The 20,516-nt window shown below is 38.3% G+C and overlaps 1 protein-coding gene across 2 annotated transcripts in view; it reads right to left on the reverse strand.

The window, feature by feature from the left end:
- Positions 1-20,516, reverse strand: part of eng (endoglin) — a 42,097-nt gene that overhangs the window by 8,088 nt on the left and 13,493 nt on the right. For both annotated transcript variants that reach the window (XM_031754460.2, XM_031754459.2), the window contains exons 3-11: positions 16,762-16,913; positions 9,364-9,477; positions 5,815-6,004; positions 3,414-3,582; positions 3,227-3,332; positions 2,863-3,064; positions 2,362-2,513; positions 1,829-2,059; positions 1,601-1,667 (exon numbers count right to left, since the gene is read on the reverse strand). In XM_031754460.2, the coding sequence (XP_031610320.1) occupies positions 1,601-1,667; positions 1,829-2,059; positions 2,362-2,513; positions 2,863-3,064; positions 3,227-3,332; positions 3,414-3,582; positions 5,815-6,004; positions 9,364-9,477; positions 16,762-16,913 (1,383 nt within the window). The remainder of the gene's footprint in view (positions 1-1,600; positions 1,668-1,828; positions 2,060-2,361; positions 2,514-2,862; positions 3,065-3,226; positions 3,333-3,413; positions 3,583-5,814; positions 6,005-9,363; positions 9,478-16,761; positions 16,914-20,516) is intronic.

Below are 20,516 nucleotides of genomic sequence, written 5' to 3' on the forward strand. Positions count from 1 at the left end.
AGCAGGAGCTTGCTTTGCAAAAACGTAATCCTACTTAACACAGTATGGTCATTTGACTAATATCTGTGTGAAGCTGAATCGTGTCTTCATAAAGTCGTTATAAGGCCAAGACACATTTAACTCTAAATTAACGCAGAAATGTGCAACTATTCTCAATGAGTGTGTGTGTTTGTGTGTGTCATTTCACATAAACGTGAACCAGAGCACTGACACAGTGACATCTTGTGGGCATTTGGGCTGACTGCATTCCAGGCAGTCAGCCCAGTTTGTTGATTTTACAGCAAAGGACATTCCTAAATGAGTGAGAAACATCACAGCAACCTAAGTAGGTTTTCCCTAGAGACGTTTTTTTCTATTATCAATTGGTGCGCTAGTTTGTATAAGTGAGACTTTGACAGCGAAGCTGAATAAACAAGAGGAGGAAGCAGAAGCTTCAGTGCAGGTGGAGAGGAGGAGAGAGACAGCATGCCTGCGCTCAGACTCCCTGTAGCCCTCTGTATGAAAACTACCAAACAGGAAAGATTGCTGAATGGAGTTCATAGTCCTGCCCAGTGAAGGCTTGCAGCAGACTGCAGTCTGCTAGTGCTGCTGGTATACAATAACCCTTGCATGTCTGACACTGGCTAATGAAGTGAACAGACCAACCAAACAAGTGTGGTACTTTAAAGTTAGATCTCTCAATTTACCCTGGTATCCAAGAAAAAGACACATTTCTTTAAACCATATAAGTCAAAGAAATGCAGAGAGAATCAAGGAGGAGGACAACCAGGACACAGGGAAGCATGGATGAGTAGTTTAGGCAGCTTCCCCTGCAATACTGACATAAAAACCTTTATCTTTCTCCTCTAAAAGGACAGGAAACATAAAGGCAGCTTAAGGCATAAACAAACAAATTACAAGTTTTACTAAGACACTTCATGTGTCCTTCCATTTAATCAGCTTCTGCTTCCTTGTGTCTTCTCGTTTAGAAATTGATTCATCTGAAATTTCCTAGAAATTAATCATGACGTGTGGCGACTGTACTTTCTTTCAAGAAAGACATCTTTTCTTGTTTGAGTCAACTGTGTTGATTGGTCTGACAATAGCACAAAGCTCAGTGCCTATGTTTGGACAGCAGCGCAGTCAAACCCCTTGGAAACACAAAGGACTTCGCCCCCCCTCCCCCGAGGGTCATTATTTTTGATTGTGGCCACAAGGTCAGCCTGCAGACCTTCCTAAAGGACGAGGGCCTGCCCCACAACCCCTTATGTGCCTCACTGCATATCCACTGTTATGACAACAGCCTGTGCAGCATTTGTTTTGCACTGAAAGCAATAATAGGAATGAAAATTATTGCAGCAAGCAACAACACTCTGACCAAGCACCAGACTAGCAATTAAGTCCTGAAGGCATAAAAGGTAATTTAAAAGTTTTGGTATTTCTGCTGAGAGTTTGGAGAGTTTATTCTTAGAGAATTAAATATAAAACATTCATCTGTCAAAATTTAATTTTAAACGCAAGGCCACCATTGGGACTTTTTTTTGCAACTTTTTTTTATTAATTTAAAGAAATAAAAAAATAAAAAAACTCATCCACATGTTGGAGTTTAAACTGAACTCACTTTGGGCTTCTGGGCATGGCTGGGTAAATTCCAAATTCCTGCTGGCTTTTCCTCCATATGCACATTGCTAGGGAAGAAGCAAAAACACAGCTCACCCAAAAGTTCAAAGTGTCCATAGGTTTGTCATACAGGCAGATTTTCTGAATTCAAAGCGACTGAGTTAAACATGTAAAAACTGTAAAGTGTTGTATTGATGTGAAACATTAAAAGTGATTGATAAATCCTTACCTCACTATAACAAAAGCTGACATCACATTCCATGTCCCATGTGGTGGATGAAAGCTCCTGAAGCTGCTCTAATAAGAAGGTGAATCGAGCTCTGTTAAGACAAGAATTTGAGGGGCAGTCCACTGGAAAGAAGGGCAGGTTTTTCTCTCCAAGGCACGAGCCTTTGGATCGCAAAATACATTTGGTCACCTTCCAAGTCAAGATTAGACTCCCTGAATTATTTCCAGAAATCTGCAGAGAACAGAAAAGAATTCAAAACAAAGATGATAAGTTCAATGGGCATTAGCTGATGAAAGACAATCTGATATGTTAAACAGTAAGCCTTTTTGTTGCTATTGTAAAATATTTATATTTAGATAGAAAAAAAATTCTATTTAATTCAGTTTGCAGACTGCAGTTAACTAAAAGCAGTAACTGTGTGATGGGTGTCATCCCTGTAACAATTTAAAAAAAGACCACAAAGACAAAAAACATTACCCATCACTTATTTAAGCAGTGAATAAATGCAGTTAAAAAGGTAAAGAGAGTTTTACCTGTGCAAAAATTCTCTTGTCGGTCTGGATTTTGGTGTTAAAGTCTATGGGCGTCTGATAGTCTGCAGAGGTGTACAGCGTTATCACCATGGGGATTTTAGTGGGGGAATTTGTCGTAACAGGATTGCCTGGTGTCGGAACGCTTGGCGCAACTGAGTGAGAAATTAAATTAAAATAGGTCAACAAAAATTTTTTGCATGAAACAACTGTATCACTGTTGATGTTCTTAGATTATTTCTGAAAAACAAGAGTATCTCTGTTACTGAGAACTTAACTGACCATTCAAATTACAACATAGTAAAAAAAATATACACCAAATGCAACAATGTTAGTATTTAATTTGTTATTGCTGTCATTATCCTACTGATACAGTACAGTCTCTGGGTTTGGTAACATGTATTTTTTGGGGAGGTTATTGTATTTTGCAATACTTAGTCTACTCTATTTGTGGTAAAACTTCCAACATAAAACAAGAAGAATGCTTTCATTTTATTGTCTTACCTGTTGGGGTCTCGCTTTTCTTAAAAACCAGTGAAATCCTCGATTCTTTTAATTCCAATTCAGTATAGCTGGTAAAAGTAGGAACTTTAAAATAGCCCAAAGCCGTCCTTTGCACATCTGATGCAGTATCACTAGTCAGTGTGAACTGAGGGGGTATTGTGTGCGAGACTGAGGTAGTATTCAGCGTTATTTCATTGTTAGACTGAAGAAAATGAGGACAGGTTAAGATAAATCAGTAACAATGCAGAGGTAGACATGATAACTTCAATACCTGAAGTCTTTTTCATCTTAATAAATAATATCTCACACATGGTGCATGCCATAAATACTTCTTGAAGTATGAGACTTTAATATGTATGCTTACAACAAACGAGGTGTGTTGTGGATTGATGAAGGTCCACATGGTGCCCTGAGGACCCCTCATGAACACGGTGGTGTGCTTCTCTGCATGCACGTGCAGGGATACATTGCTGCAATAAAAAATTAAATATCACAAGAAAGATTTTGCCAGTAAATATAGCTTTAAAAAAGCATTTTATATTAAGGTTTACCGAATGCTGGAATTCTCTGCGATGTTTATAATATGAAGCTCAGTTTCAGTACTTGAGGCCTGCTGCTGTGGGAAGCAAAATTTGCTTGGACTTGATCGAATCTTCATGAAATGCTTCTCCAGCATATCTTCAATTTCAAGTGTACAGATTGGAGAGCCTGGCTTGGTTCCTGTAAAACCATAAAACAATTACTTTCTATCATCGGTCGTCCAATGGTTCAAGAAAGACACTGATGAGCTAATCTCTAACCAAGGACTAACCTGCTTTGGGAGGAACATTAACACCTATCATTTACTGCTGTTAAACATACTCCAGCAGCAGTTTTGAAGATACACACAGATGGTTCAAAGGTGTAACTTGCTACAGTGCTCCAAAAGTTTTAGAACACTATGGCTGAATTGTGGGTTGATATACGTTTCCCACAGCTCCTGACACCGCATCATCACACTAATGGGCAAGCGGTGTGTGCCAAGAATACTTAGTGTGTGTTTGGAACCAAAAGACACATGGGGAGAAATGGCTCATGCTATAGGACAGGGTTGCTTTTCCCCACACTTTTATTAAATACTACAAATTATTGCAATCTGTGACCAAGTCAAATTCAAGCTGGCTGCCATTGCTCCATTTGCACAGAGGATTGGAGCAGTCTTCTTCTAATTACTTAAAATCTTGTCTGGCTTGTAGCTCTTCTAACTATAATTCAAAAGTAGCTTCATTATCATTGCTTAACACTTGTCTTCTGCAAAAGCAATAGCATGACATGAATTTGAAATCACATTTCAAATTTGACATTGACGAATCCCAAAGGACATGCACACATTTTCTACTCTAGCTGCTCGGCGAGCCGGCGTCTCAGCAACATATTGTTGTGTGTCACTGCACAGACTTTTCAAACACCTACAACAAGGCCTACGCAAATGCACCTAACACCCCAATGCAGGCAAGGCCAAATGATACAACAAAATAGAAATGTAAAATGTTCCAGTGCTTGAGTAATTATCATGCCCTTGTGGAGCATGACTCAGTTACAACATTAGCTAAAACTAAGCAGGCTGAAAACATCCTTTTGCTTACAATTTAAATATGGCATTTTCAATGAGAGAAAGCACTGCTTGAAAGGGAAGCTGAGCTCCCTCGTACTGTAACACATTACATGTTGGAAATCACAGAGAAGGACAGGGAATCATGAAGACAGATTCAAACATAATTCCTTAAAATACTCAAAATTATAATAGAAATGGAGCACAAGCAGCCGTCGCTATTTCAGCCCCACCACTGTTCACTTCTTTTTAAATCCATCTAAGAGCTCCGCGTTGGCTCAGACTGCCTTAAGGAGGCTTTGCTAGGAAATAATTGTGCTTGCACTGAGCATCCTGCTGCTACTGCTGATGGCAGTAACATCCCATAATATTCCTAATGTCCAGCTTTTAGTCATCCATGAATGTTCACTTTAAATCTGTGTTGTTTTGCGCTTCCATCTTCAGCATCAATGGTCACTTCTCAATTACTACTCTTTCCAAATGTTCTGCCATATGTAATGACATCTTGTCAGCACTAAAAAAAATATGTTGATTCATCCTCAACACTTTAGCCAAGCTCAAGATTTCCTCAGAATACTTAAGATTTTAACATGTTGTGCTTGTTGCATACAGCTTTATAGAAAAAAAAAATAAATTTAAAAAAAATCTGTCGCAGCTGTTTGTTTTGCTTTTAATTCCTCTGGCTTGTCCACCTACAAATGCGCATGAAAAGCATTGGAAAGCAGTGCACCGATGACATTCAGTAATAGAAATCTTGCCTATGAAAATGTTCAACTCTAAACAGCTTTTTGGTGCACACATTGCTTTTTGCAGTTATTTCATCAGAAAGTGTTTTTAGGCATACTTCAGATAAAAGAAGGTTAGTGATGAATGCTCTCTATAGAGCACCAGAAACAGCACCGCATCCAGCCTTGATTACTATAATGCAGACTCTCTCCTGAGTTATGTAAGCTGGAGCTGCATGATGTGCTGACTGTAATTACTTTGTTCTCTACAGCATCCAAACATGCTGTTTTAGACCAAACACAGATGCAGATAGCATATCCTAAATACAAAAAACCACACAGTTTCAAAGTTCATTTAAAACACTGTTTTAGAGACAGATAAGAAACCTTTTTGCTGTTCTTCTGTGATCTGATGTATCTATATATATCTATATATCTATATATCTACATCTATATATATCTATATATATAAAGGGAGAGCGAGAGAGAGAGAGAGAGAGAGAGAGAGAGAGATCTTCATCTTTATTTCATAATGTGTGTATGGCACATTTCCATGCCTTACAAGTAAATGGATGGTTTAGAAGATGATCGTGATAAAAATTAACTCAAAATCACCTTTACACAAATGTCTCTCACCTTGTTTTCCTGCTGATGTGATATGATTAACATTACTAAGAGTAGTGAATGAAGTCACACCCCCAAACGACTCTGTTGCCCATTTGATCAGCTCCTCCTCTTCGGAGGGTAAACCTTGTATCAAATGGGAATTTGTCTCAAAACTTGGTGGATTGGTACTGTGTAGTGTAATTGTGGAGTTTTGGTTTGTCTGGAGAGAAAAGACAAAAACAAATTCATTACCTTCATTAAATGCAATTTTGAGAAAGCACAGAGCTAAATCAGGTCCTAAAAGGCATGTCCACTACCTGTTGCTATGATTACACAGAACTGTATGAGTCAGCTTTGCATGTATTTTTATTTACTTCTTGTCTGCTTAGAATTTGTTAGATCAAACGTATTTGGCCATCAATCTCATTATACTTTTTCTTACCCTCCACACCCAACTCTCCCCCTATTCTCTTAGCAGGGCCCTGTTAAAAAGAAATGTTTATTATGGTTAAGTGTCCACGAGCCGAGTTGCACAACCCTGTTGGAGCCAAGGTCTTTCCTTTGCTTCCTGTGTGGGGCCAGGAAATGGGACCTTTTTTAGCTTTGTGCGTCACCACGGTCGGCTGGAATCTGGCTCCATACAAGGTATAAATATATACATCCATCCCAACGACTAGACACTGCTGTTTCCTCGTCTGGGCCAATGGGAAATAATGGAGTTTATATTATGTTTTGCATGAATAAGAAAGCAGGGGAAGGCTTTAGGAATAGGGATTGCTAAGACTGTTAAGAGTAGGCTTTTATAACCTTGATATGTAAAAATGTGCTCAATAAATAACAATTAAAAAAGAAACCATGGGCTTCAGGTTTATTTTGGGCTCAATCTTTAATGAATTTCTATCTAGGCTGATTTGTTCTTCTCTTTTTGTCTGACCCAAGAGCTGAAGAAGAAAAAAGTACTGCACCTCTTCAGTGCATTCAGTGCCACACAATGAATGGAGAACAGCTAATTTTGAAGAAATAGGTTATACCAATCCAATGACATCACTGGCCAAATAAAAGAAAATGTTATTTCAATTTCACAGTAACTTTTTGCCTTGCTTTGAATATTTCAGTTAGCTGTATCTGAAGTTTTAAAATTGAAGTTTTAAATGAACACGCTAAAATTAACAGCTCTTATGCGTATTGGGGGTCATCAGTGTTTCTTTCACTGTTCAGCACATTACTACAACTACCATGCTGATTGGTGCTTCAACTAGAGGTGAACACATTCAACAGATGTTTGGCATACCATAGCATCTGACCAAAATAATAAGAACACGAAAAAAAACCATAATTGAAATGCTGTAGAACATCCAAAACAGATCAAATAAAAATCCCCCTCTAACCTGTCTACTATGCGTGACTATTTATGTGTAAGCTTTTGCGTCACAAGGAAGGGGGGGGGGGGGGTTGGTGAAAGCCGAGGAAGCCTGAGGGAGTCAGTCTTTCTACATAAATATTTGATTGACGCGCGATCAAAAATAGTGTGAAGGGAAACGACAGAAATAAAAGAAGGCAAGTTAGTCACGACAGACAGGGAAGGCCTCAAAGGCAGGATGGAAAGAAAAAAGGAAATAACAATGGCAATCATTTTAATGACTACAGCGGAATTTAACTCACATTAGTATCAGTAATATCAGTTTGTTATTGTGAATTCTTCCAGTAATGATCAAGGAACCTTCCTTTTGAAATAAATGAGCCTTTCTGTTTGCTGAGGATTACAGGAATTTCTTCTTCTACTACCCATCAGTTACTCCATGCAATAATTGTATAGTGTCATGTCAGAAGCTGGGCATTCCTCCATAAAATGTTATCAGTTCATATAAGTATTTTAATTATGTTAAGTTTGTTACAAATTGTTTGAAATCTGGTGGAGAAAAAAAAGAAGCTTTTTCAACTAACAAGCTGTCACGTAACATTGTTAAAAAAATGCTGCAAGACGTTACAGATAAAACGCTGCTTTCGCCACATGTATTCGGGTCAGCTATGGGAGGTCAACAAGAGCTGTGACACTGAGCCAAGCTGTCAAGCTGGTGACGTACTTTCTCAGATGCTGAACAGATGCTGATTCTCTTACAATGCAATCTGCAGTAAAGCGCTATTATCCCCCAGTGATATGGCTCATCCCACAAAAACATCCTGCAGTCACAGGCAATGTTGTCTAGGCTCTCGACAGGACATGATACAGGATATGCTATCACACTGCTGTCAGCATATCAGTAATTGGTGACATTCCTCCAAACATTTCATTGTTTTTCAAGCGTATCATGGCTTCTTAAAACCGACAAATACGAAACGCTAACTTCACGAAAAGGACAGTGAGATTTAGCTTTTTTCTTTCTTCCTTTTTTTTGTTTTTACAATCCAATGTTAATTGTTCTCAAGACAAAAACAGTCACACAATCCAGGCGAAAAAATGTTTTAAACTAGATTGTCAAAGTTTGTGGAAAGAAATAAAGACGATTAAATGTTCACTGTGATTCTTCCTCTCGAGGAAGTTTCAAATCTAAATTCAGTTTACTCTAAGTTAGGAAAAACACCTCCATCCTTCCTTTGGGAGCACAAAGTGTTACAGTCATTGTGTAGTTGTACAGTGCTGCACTGTACAACTAAAGTGACTTTAAAAACCAAATACTTTCTATAGCCCTCAACAGCAGGAGATGCCTAATGGTTTTAATATTGATTTAATCAAAGTTATTGCAACTTTTCATGAGGATAAGGGTCCTTATGTACAGATACTGGAACATTTTTTCATTTAGCAACGAGGAGCTTCATCAATAACATATTTAGAAATAATAGCCTAGTTAGAGGCAATCTCATTTATTTGCCCATCTCAGTGCTATTTAAATCCTGGTTTATGTTTTTAATTACCACTGTAGCATTTTGCCCTGACATTATCACTTAAGCACACAACTGAACAAAAGTTTCAAGTCCTTCCTGGGTTCAGTCCACAAACATGATCTAAGAACAGTGTATAAAAGTCAGAATCTCCGGTTTCATTGGAACATTAATTTTATAGCCAGTGCCATCAGCATCAGCCTTCCTCGATACTCTCTAAAACTTCTCTTACGATTTTATAGTGTGGAGAGTAAAAAAACAAAACACAAACTGCTTGCTCTTTTGTAACATTTCACTACAGAGGGGCCACTGGGGAATCAACACTGCAAAATCAACATAGTTTACTGTCTCTCCAAACAGACTCACAGAGCTGCACAGCTGTGTCAGCTTGACTGTGTGTGAAAACAGCTGGCGATAGACAAGCACATCTGGAGACATGTGAAAATCATGCATTACGGATAAAACTAACTACTTGTAGTGGCATCCCCACAACCTGATCTTTTTTTATGATTAGTTAGTGACTCTTTAACAACCTTATGTTACAGCTGAGGCAGTATGTGTAATCAGGGTTAAATAAAAGTGGGCTAAAGGTGGCATTTCATTTCCAGTTTCAGTCCCACATATGCATTCAAAAGAAAAGAAAAAAACTGCATGTGTGCACAGCAGGAAACAAAGGAAAAACAAAGATGCATTACTTACATACAAGTGAACCTTGCTGTTGAGATCGTATACACCATAAGCTTTTTCTGCCGACGTGAGGATAACGCGCATTGGCTTTGCATTGGTCAAATCAATTTCAAACATGGCATTTTCCTGAAAGGAAAAAAACACAAATTATTACAAGAATAAAAATAGAAAAATCACACAATGCAGCTGTTATTTTAAAGATCTATTCATATAAGTTCAGACTGAAGTTTTACATACACGCAGCGTCTATTTTTACAGTGGAAAGTCTGCTTTACATATAAGAGCTAACAACTTTCCAAATAGTTTGGAGGTTCTGAAAGTGTTGCAGGCAAATGATGTTTGAAGGTGGTATACATCTCCAGGTGGAAGATTGGGATTGATACGAAAGACAAAGCAATCAAGTGTTATAAATATTCAGTCACACTGTTGAGCCATATGGGAGCTACTGCACTGTCTATTAGAAGTTTTCTGGAAAGCCTTCCACGTTGTGTATGTGCCACGTAATACAGAAATAAAATCAAAACATTAAAATGTTTGAAAAGCACTTCAAGCAATGCTTCTGGCTCCTATTGTATAGTTTTTGATTGTGTTATCATAAAGCAGAATGGAAAAGGAAAGGAAAACAGAATACATAGCAGCTATGCTAAATCATTTTTGGGGGGGTGAATTATTGTAGACAATGAAAAATATTCTTTAATGAAATGACAAGGATTAACCTTTAGCACAGGCTAAATTAAAATGTAATATTTTCCTGAAATTCAAACATTATTACACTGGCTTAAGCTGAATAACATCACGAATGCTATTTAAGCATTTTCTAACCTGTGACATGAAGAATGAGAAGTTCTGAAACTTCTCATTCAAATAAAAAGACCAACATTATTATGGTCATTTTGCACTGAATCACAATTCGACAGTGCTCAAACTTTAAAGGTCTTGGGTAGAGCTGCTCACCAATTTGCAACCTTCCCTATCTGTCATTAAATTAATAGGCCTCAAGTTGACAGAGGAGGGAGATATTTTACTTGCCGCACACAAAAACAGTTCCAACCCCAATTTAATACCGCACAACTTTGATTTCATTTCCATGCTGGAGGAAATCTCAGTAGGGGGGACGTGACTATTCCTTATTTTCGCAACCATGAGATGTCAACACGTGGATCGCTCCAGACACACGTGTAACCACTCATTTGAAGAGAGTCAAAAACAGGCAAGAAGAAAACAGTCTTCAAATGCCTGCTTTTGTGCTGACGCTGATATTTATGAGGTAATGTAGCTTGCTTCTATTATTACATTTCTATGCAGTGCAAGGGAGGAGAAATAAAAAACATGCAAAGCTATAAAATTAATTATTTACCAGATGTGCAATTAGATGCATTTGTGTAATGTATACTCTGTGTCTTGGTTGCATTAAAACTATCCCTAAAGGTGTAGTCAGAATTACTTATGTACAGTCTTATTATTAATTTATCTACTTCGTTTCATTCACAACCTGCTGTCTTAACAATGGCTAACCTTGGTGGTTGTTATGAGGCATATTATATATAAAACTCCATTAACATAATTCAACACATAATGTAATATCCAATTAACTATATTTTAACCACAGTAACATAATGGTGATGTGATTTGCTAATCACCACCCCAGTCACACTATGAATCAGCCTTAATTACTATGCTCCGCATATGCGTTTGGCAAAGCTGGTGCTGCAGAGGTTTATGGATGTAAGTGGTGGTGAGTAAACCTTTTGAATGTGGAATAATAAGTCTGGGTTTAAAGACTTTTTATTTTTTCGACACAGACTTAATTCCAATGAATCCCAGGTCTTTTTACTTCCGCAAGAGCCCCAAGATAATTGGGTTTAGAAAAGTGAAAGAGTCATGGATTTGTAATCAGCTCAATTTTATGACTCAGTGCATTAGAAATGAACAACAGCTTTAAAAAAAAAAAAAGAAGAAGAAGAAGAAGGAAAAAAAAACTTGGAAGTATTGCTCCAATGTGAGGCTTTTATGGGAAGTTAACATTCACACAACTTTCTGCTTTCATCCACTGGGGGATGCTTTTTTTTTGACACCAAATCCTTTATTCTGTTATATTGTGTGTATTTGAAGGCAGATTGTTTTCAGACAGAACCTGTTAGGGAGACAATGAGCTTGCTGGGGAAACAGTAAGAATCCCTCATATTAAATTCATTTACTTGCTACCTGATGTTGCCAGAGCGTGATCCAAGAGAATTGTGATGAGCTCAGGTTGAAGCTATGGAAATTTTCAGGCGAATACAGAGCAGAGCAAATTAAGTCTAAGGAGACCATGGACAAATTGCCTATAAACCAAACACAGATGAATTTAAAAGACAGCCTTGCACGCTGAGTGCTATGGACAGAAGGATCACTGATATGCACACACGGTGAGACACACGCTTTAACCGGTGTCTAGTACATGGAGGCTTTTGCTTAATGACTTCTGCACCTTATAAATGGGTTCAGTCCCCAGTTTGAAAGGAAAAATGTCTAAAAAGGGCGACTGCAGTCCCAGGTGAAGATACAGTGGAATTTATCTGGTTAGGACTACTTATAAAAGCAACATGTTCGCTACAGGCGGAGGGTTTGGCATGAAAATAATAACTTACCACAAGAACCTGGAACACAGTGTCTAAAGCTGTTAGATATCCAAGTACTCAAATGCTGCTCTGCCCATCATAATAGCATCACACTCACTTTGAATGTAAAGATAGACCCAGTTCTACAGGTCGGGGAATTTAAAATTCCTGTGATAGCCCACAGGAAAATCAGATATCAGTGAATAAGACAGGGGCTATAAGATAATATCACAGGCCAAAAAAAAAACCCTGCAAAGGGTGTTGAAAAATAATTGGCTAACATATTAGCATACAGTATAATGCTAGTTGTCTGCAACAGTGGAGAAGGTGGCCATAAAATATGAGCTACTGCTGTATATGATTTCCATGTGTCAGTCCCTATAAATGCATAACGTGTGCAATACTGTGTGAATGTGGCAAGGTGAGCCACAGGAAATCACATTTTTGATTCCATCTTCTGTGCGTGGTATATATTATTACATTTACAAAAAAAAAGAAGAATACAGCTAGATTGCCCTGAAGACAGACTAACCTTGGTGAGGTCTGAGGTTCTTTTGTAACATTTAGTTTGTGCCTCACTTGTTGTGCGTAGAGCAAATGAATGAACGGCATTTCCTCCTGACTTCATTGTGCTTCATACGGAGATAACTCTCGGCGGTGTTTTCCTTAAATACCCCTTTCTAATGAGCTTTCTGTCTAACTTCCCTTCATCCTTTTGTGACTTTCTTTCTTTCCTTTTGAACTCTGACCCTGATCACTCACCTTTGCTGCTTTTGTTCCTGTGCTTTCAAGATACAATTGTTTTCCTTTTCAGGGTTTTTTTTTCTTTTCTTCAGAGCATTTTTTGAAGGGCCTTTGCTGATGCAGTTTCCAGTTATTCTTTTGACTCTCTCCCTTGGCTTGAATTGGCTCTCTTGGTCTCATCTCGGCCTTGTGCCAATAGCCTGACTATCCAAGCCTCTGTGTGACATCAGTGAGTCCTGTACAAGCAGCTCCTCCCGGTGAATTCTCTCTGACTGTGTACCCCCTTGATGCTCCCTCTATAATTCTCTGTGGGGTCAAACTGTGACAGTCAACTGTTCCTGGCAGGTTGTAAATCAGTATGAAAATAAAGGAATGGGGAAGAAGGTGATAAGACAATTTGGAGGACAAAGAAAAGAGGACGCAAGAGCAAACCTCCCTTTTGACTGGACAGTCTGGCATAAGATGAATATGTTCCCCTATCTTTTTGTTTACAAGAACAGGTTTTTTTAAATATAAACAGACAGCCAAAAACAGATAAGGGGTATGTGTTAAGAGGTCACATGTCCACTTTTTACTTGCTTTTTGATATGATAAAATGTCCACTCGTGGTCCCATCAAGAGACCAGGATGTGCCAATGATGCACAGTGTTGAGTGGATCACACCAAATTCCTTTTGTGAACTCTCACCAGTCTCAAACAGAGTTCACCTTTTCTTATCAGAGAGCTTGTGCCATTCTTTCCACAAACTACACTTAGAACTTTTCGCAATTAAATTTTCTTCCTCTCCCACAGAACATAATGTGCCTAATTTTACTCTTCGGGCCTAATAAAAAGACCGAGAACCATTTCCTTTCTAATATGCTTTAAATCTGTTTTGTCATCAAACTGCATTTTCTTCTGATTTACAGTCCATTAAATGAGACTAAAGACCTGACGACATTTGCAGCAGTAACTGTGTCTTTGAGACAAAGACAATGATGCGCTTGCACAATGTTAGCAGCATTACTCGAAGCAAAGAAAGGCACAAAACCATATGTGAGATAACCAAGCTTCATTCTTAAGGACGCTTGTGTTAATGTTTCTTTGTATATCATAAAAATTTTCCCGTGGAAATCAAATTGAATCAGTTTAGCTTGCTGGTAAACGTTTCTGCTAAAGGATGACAGGATTCTCAATGGCTTTCCTGGGAGAGGTTAAAGGAAAGGACCTTGAGGCTTTTATTAATTCTGGAGCTGATGGATGGGCAGGCAGGGATTGTATTTCACCATCCTGTGACAATGTCTTAGCGAGGCTGCACACATCTGCTTTCCCCTTCTCATAATCTCTGCCAGATGACGGCGAAAAACCAATACAGTGAAAAATAAAACGGGACGATCAATAAATAGCATTTGCTTAACAGAAGTTGTGCGAACATACTACATAGTCTAAGTGAAAACAAACAGCAGAAGCAAGCAAACAAACAAAGGACACTGATAAAGAAATGACTAATGCGAGCTGACCGACAATGTTGGACAGTGAAAAATGGAGTCTGGCCGAACAATAACAACATATAGATTAGAACTTTTCTGGAATTACTTTTCACTGACATTCCCTGAAGCAAAAAGTTTAAAAATCAAAACATCCTAATACCCTATCAGCAATTACTGCATATGTTTGTTTAGCTGGAAAATGAATTCTTTAAACACAGACCAAAATTGAACAATGTGGCTTTTAAAAGGGGTTGAAAAAAGCTGTGTTAAGAAAATTTTCTTTCACATCTGGCATCTGTTAATGGTTGGCTAGTTATCAGGCTGATAAAGTTGGGAAAGGAGTGTGTGTTTATGTTTTGTAATGTGGGAAGATGTTTAAAAGCTTATTTATTTCAGAGTTGGGGAAAGTCTGCACAGAATGTTGACCAAATATGGTAAAATGTGCATTTTAAAAAAAACATGCCAGATACACTATTATCTTCTGCCTTAAGTTTCTCTCATAAAATACCAGGTTCCACACATTGATCCTCCATAGGCCTTTTTTAGCCTACAGTTTTGTTTTCCTGCCTGACAACCATCAGCAGTAAGATCCCAGATCACATGACAGATTTTCTAACCTACAAAAGCTGTTCCTCATCAAGACTCAGTCTTTACATAAGACAGGTAGCTGCATCTTTACATCTCTGCGTTACACTGACATTTTGAGTTGTCACAGAAGAAAAGCCGCAGGTTTGACAACTAAACAATAATGTACATCCATTTCAAGGCAAGGCACCGTGAACATGTATGCACATTACTAAAGGAGTTCTAAAGGAGCTCAGCCATCATTAATTCATACAATTACACCCGTTCTTTTTCTAATTTGAATACTAAAATATATCCTTTCCCATCCAGCTGAAAATGTGCCTTTAAAAGGAATAAAACTCTTCTGAAGCTACACTTATTTACCTTACCACAATATAATGTCTGATACAGGAAAGCACACAAAGTGTTGTACTTTTTTTTTTTAAAGGAATAATTTAACATATTTCCTTCATAAATAAGTCATTATGTATTTTTCTTTTTATTCACAGGTCATCAATTTACATAAAGAAGGGAAGTGTTTAATGGTCCGTGCAGCGCTTTTAACACTGTTATTCATTAATTTGAACACATTAAACTGGATAAAATCATATCTGTCAAACTATATCAAGTGTGTAAATTATATGCTCCATCCTATGCCAGTTTTATTTCTTGTGAAATTACAGTGTCATAATCCTCATATATGCAGATGACGCAGTCATAGGACCTTTTAAGAAAAGTTGTGCCAAACTATGACAAAAATTACTCAAAAGAAGTTGAAATGCAGATGTGTTCAAATACTGAGGTGTTTTTTTGGATGCTTCACTTGGCTTGAAAAAATTAGAAGAACATGCTCGAATGTAACGCTGATATTTTTAGAAATGAATAAGGAAGCATTCATCATTCACGTTGGTCTCTGAAAGCCCTGGTCACAACATTGAAAAGCCCAAAAAGTTATGGACAAGAAGTAAAAACTGCATAATTACTGTGACATAATCAGTAAAGTGCTGAACTCTGAGAATTAATTTTTGTCAAGGTACTGAGAAATAACTGCACTGCCATCATTATAAGCTTTGCTCAAGCTTATTGATTAGAAACTAAAGGTCAACTGCTAACAATGAGGGCTTCATCCCTAAAACAAGCACTGCTGTTACACAATCTTCCATTTATGTCAAAAATTGCAACAAGCTGTCTGATATTTTGCCAGTTAAGCCAAGGTTTAGAGACGGAGCAAGAAAGGGAAAGGAGGGTGTTTGCTGGTGCTTTTGATGAGTCTGTTTCTTTGTATTGAGGAGATTGGTTGAACTGGTGATTACTCACATACTGTATAAAAGTGGTTTTGATTTTGTGCAAGTTTTAGTTCAAGTATTTATTTTGAATTTTGGACTGTTGACTGCAAAAGTTCTTGTGGTGCTTTGGTTCTATCTACGATAGAATTTAGCTGTTAGCTCTAACACAGCTGAAATCATACGTCATCGAAAATATCATGAAAAAAACCTGATATATTTAAAGTTAAAATATGCATAATTACACAGTGCATGTTTCTTTTTACTGGGTATGGTCAGTTTTTAAAACTGACTCAGCTTTAATACTAGTCCAACATTGCATAACATCTGATAACTCTATACATAAGTAAATGAGCATCATTAAATTCAGTGTAATGATAGTTCAGTGGAATGAAACATTTCATTTTAGGAATGCTGTGAACTGTGAGGTGAACATAGGTGCAGAGCTTTCTCCTTTTCAGCATGACAGCACCTGACATACTATTCCATCAGCTAAAAAGTATGATGAATGAGCAGACGATAACGTATCCCTGTCGCACAGGGGGATTTGGGATTAAATGACAACTACGCTGTGCTTGACAGATGGCAGCAGTTTGATTGTGAAACATTTGAACTTTCTACGTTGTGATGTTTACCTAAAGTTTTATTTGAATTTTACCACTACTTTTCAGGTTATTACTTCTTTCCATAAAAATAATTTAGATAGCTTAGATAGTCAGCATTAAACTCAAATAACTTTGACATGCTTACCGGGTTATCAAAGTTCAGTTTGAAGATGTGGACCTCTGCCTTGTCCTCTGCGACAAAACTGGTCCAGCAGCCGATATCATTCACGATCCACGGGCTGCCTTTCTCACCTTTCTCATCTTTCGCAGTCACTGGGGTGCATGTCTGACTTGTGGCTGAAAGAAATGAAGTCAAAATAGTTAAATATGAACAGCAGCGTGTTTTTAAGTTGCAGTAAATAATGAAACCCCCTGTATTCTCTAGTCTCATATCTTAAATAGCTTGTATTGCAAGAATTTGAATCCATCTGTAACAATCCTGTCATATTTTGACATAACAGGAGAAAAACCAAATGAAAACCTTCATGTGTGAAAGCCAAAAAGCTATTATTTAAAAGAAAGATAAACCCAGCAATGTTACAGATTTCTTGTCAGAACAGGGCTAAATTTGTTATTAATCATTTTGAAAGCTTTCCCCTGGTCGCAGAGAATGGATGTTAAATGTGTGGGTAGGACTACATTGTTTAAAAACAGATCCGCTGGTTCACGTTTATCAGACGTGTCAGGACACGGGGCTGCGGTCATTCATCACCGTGCTCACTCTGCTCCCTGCTAGAAGACTGCTGTTTAACCTGAGGATCCAAGTCTTGGGAGGCTGAATTAATCCAGCCAAGGGTGTATGATCACTGGTGAGGGTGGGTATAAATGCCTGGTATTTGACCTGGACTGTGTGTGCATGTCTGTGTGTGTGCGAGAGATCTATTGTGCTAGACTAGAATGAATATGTGTGCACGCATGCTTATTCTAACCTGTATAAAGTTGCCAGGGACACAACAAACTTCCTCTTTCCTCAAGAAAAAAGGTCAGAGGCTTTTTCCAGCTCAATTAGAGATCGCTTTCCTCGCCCATCGCTCACCGTTCGCTGACTATAGATGACAGAGTTTAAGTGGGTTATTCTAGAAGTTTTCTGGCACTAGTCACAGCCACATCACGGCTGACACAGTCACTAGTTTGGATTTACTCCTTACAGAGTCTGCCTTAGCCCACCTGCACTATGCAATGAGCTTTCGTTGAATCAGTCAGAACCGATCTGCACTCAAAAATAAGATAAGCATATCCATTGTGTGATGAATATACGCAACATATGCCGAAACATCCACTATCCATGCCTCAATCACCCTCAAAGCAGCTGGCACTGAAGCACATAAGTGAGCGAGCGTGGTATCATGACAGAAGCGACGAGTTTACTAAGCAAATGCTGCATAACACAGCGCTCCACTGACTTTTATGATGCATTTGGTCTGTTTACCTAGCAGGCCACAATTCATCACAGAGGAGATCTGGAGTGAGGCAAGTGAGACAGAGACAGAAGAATGGGGTGGAAGGGGTTAATGGATACATTACAAGGATTGGAAAGCTAACCGGATGTGCCTTATTTAGAAGTGGCACTAATCAGCGGCCTTGTTTAAGGCAATGTCATCACTGCTGGTGGGCGAGAGTGGCCAGAGATTGCGATAAAAATGGGACAGAAATGGATGAATGCTACTAACAACGGCAAGATAGTGCATGTTACATAATCAGCTCTTTCTCTTCTTTAATGGGCTGGGGTTTTTTTTGGGGGCTTTTATTCATTTGGTAAATTCACATGTTTTTTTCCCCTCACATTACCTGTGACCTAAGATATCCCTGATGGAAATAGGCTGCTTTTATTCTAAACTCAGTTATATCATTGTTATCATATCACGTTTTTGCACTGTAGTAGTGATGCATCTTTTTATGTTCCACGTGGTGTTTTTTTCCTCTCAGATTGTGGAGCAAGTTGTCTCATTATTCCATGAAGTTAGGAACATATTTGGCACAAATTGAGGGACTTGGGAGGCCTGTATCATTTGTAAATCATCATCTTCACTGTTCCTCAGTCTGCTCAGCGTCAAACTAAAAGTTTTCCTGAAAATCCAGATGGGGAGCCATCCATACTTCTTTGCTTTCTCTTTTTTTTTTCCCCCTCTGCCTCTTACCCCAGAGGTCAAGGCTGGCTTCCTGTTATTCTGCTCTTCTGTGTTAATGTTTGTTGCTCAATAACCACAACCATAAAGTTATTTCTCTCTTGTTCTGCTGTCATAGAGTCAACGGCCCATGACTGTTGCCCAAGAGCTCTGGGTATAAATCACACTGACCACACAAGAATGTGCGTGTATGTTTGCGTGCTTGTGCATGCTTGTGTCACCAGCCTCCTTTTTTTACGAGTCACCATCGGATATGAAGAACATTCATTTTGCCCTCTTGCCCCCGGAAATGCCAATGGCCTCGCTAAGCGGTCTGCTGGTAAATGAGGTATAGAAGAACTATTTCATTCGCTGTCCTCTTTATCTACTTATATCAGTCGCCTCCATTTTCCGTTCCATGAGAAGACGTGTTTATGGATGCTGCTGATTTTCTATTTAGATGTTAGGTATCAGGGGTAGATATAAATTGAAAACATTCATGAAATAAGATTTGATCTTAAAGCCTTCTTTAATCTTTATTCCTTTCCTTTTCAGTAGTTGTATATGTCATGTCTATTATTTTATAGACCTAAACAGACTACTTAGAAATCCATCTCTTATGAAAACAGACTTGAAGACAGTTTTATTCAACGGGAGACCGATGAAACCCAATCGTAGCAAACCGATCGAAAGCTTATAAAATAAAACCAAGTCTGTAGTCAAAATCAATAATTGTCAATTTGCTGTTTGTAAAAGAGACTTTGGACAAGGTTCATATTTGCGGATTAAGCCAATATCTGTGACTGATGAAAACCATACTGCATGACACACTTGTCTGAGGGGGGGGGGTCCATCTGGTCCCTTTGCGTGTCCAGGTTCTATCTGCTCTTGCTTTCTTAACCTTCAGGGCATTCTACCAGAGGATGGGAGACGGACTCAGAAAATGACAGACATCCGTTTTCCACATGTTCAATTGTGCATGGGACCATTAATCCAGCATCAACACTGTGCCCATTTTAGGAAATCTCTGGATCAGCTTGACATTAACTATGTTCTGCTTCATAGCTCTACTTTATTTATTTATTTGTTAGCAATTATGCATACAAATATTGATCTCAATGAGTAGAGATGCAGTCTATCAGATTTGCAGTACTGTGCGAAAGTCCTGAACCACCCCTCATTTTTTTGTATTCCAAGGAGACAGATTTGTGGTCTTGAGCAGTAGTTCTCAATGTGTTTTGTAGGCCTTTCAAACTTCGTTTTCCTTTTGGACATTGGCTGCTTCTAACTCACTTTCATCCTTGTACTTTACCATTTTAATAGGAATGATTATTTTGCTTTTTTAAATAATTTTTTTGTTAAGCTACTTAACGCCCATCTATGAATTGTTCAAACTTCAAAAAGGGACACTCTTGAGGGATGAACCAGCGCTGTGATCACACATAACAGACAACTTATCAAATAACTAACTTTAAATTGTATTTTTAGGCCCTTTGTTAGTAGCAGCCTGTTGCAAAAACACTTCTTTAGTTACAAAAAACAACACAATTTTACACAGGAGCTGCATCTGGGCCTTCAGTTGATCCATTTACTGTTCACTGAAGCCTCATCAGAAATGGTGTCAGTGGAAGGCTGGCTGTCAAGCAGCCATTCTTAAAGAAGTGAAATGGTCAGAAAAGGCTGAGGTATGCCAAATTACACAACAACTGGACTGAAAATCAGTGGCAACAGTGCTTATAGAGTGATGAATTGATATTTTAAAATTCTGGTTCAAATCATCATCAATATGTATGGA

The sequence above is a fragment of the Oreochromis aureus genome, linkage group 7 (assembly GCF_013358895.1).
Source record: "Oreochromis aureus strain Israel breed Guangdong linkage group 7, ZZ_aureus, whole genome shotgun sequence".
In the NCBI taxonomy this organism is placed as follows: Eukaryota; Metazoa; Chordata; class Actinopteri; order Cichliformes; family Cichlidae; genus Oreochromis; species Oreochromis aureus.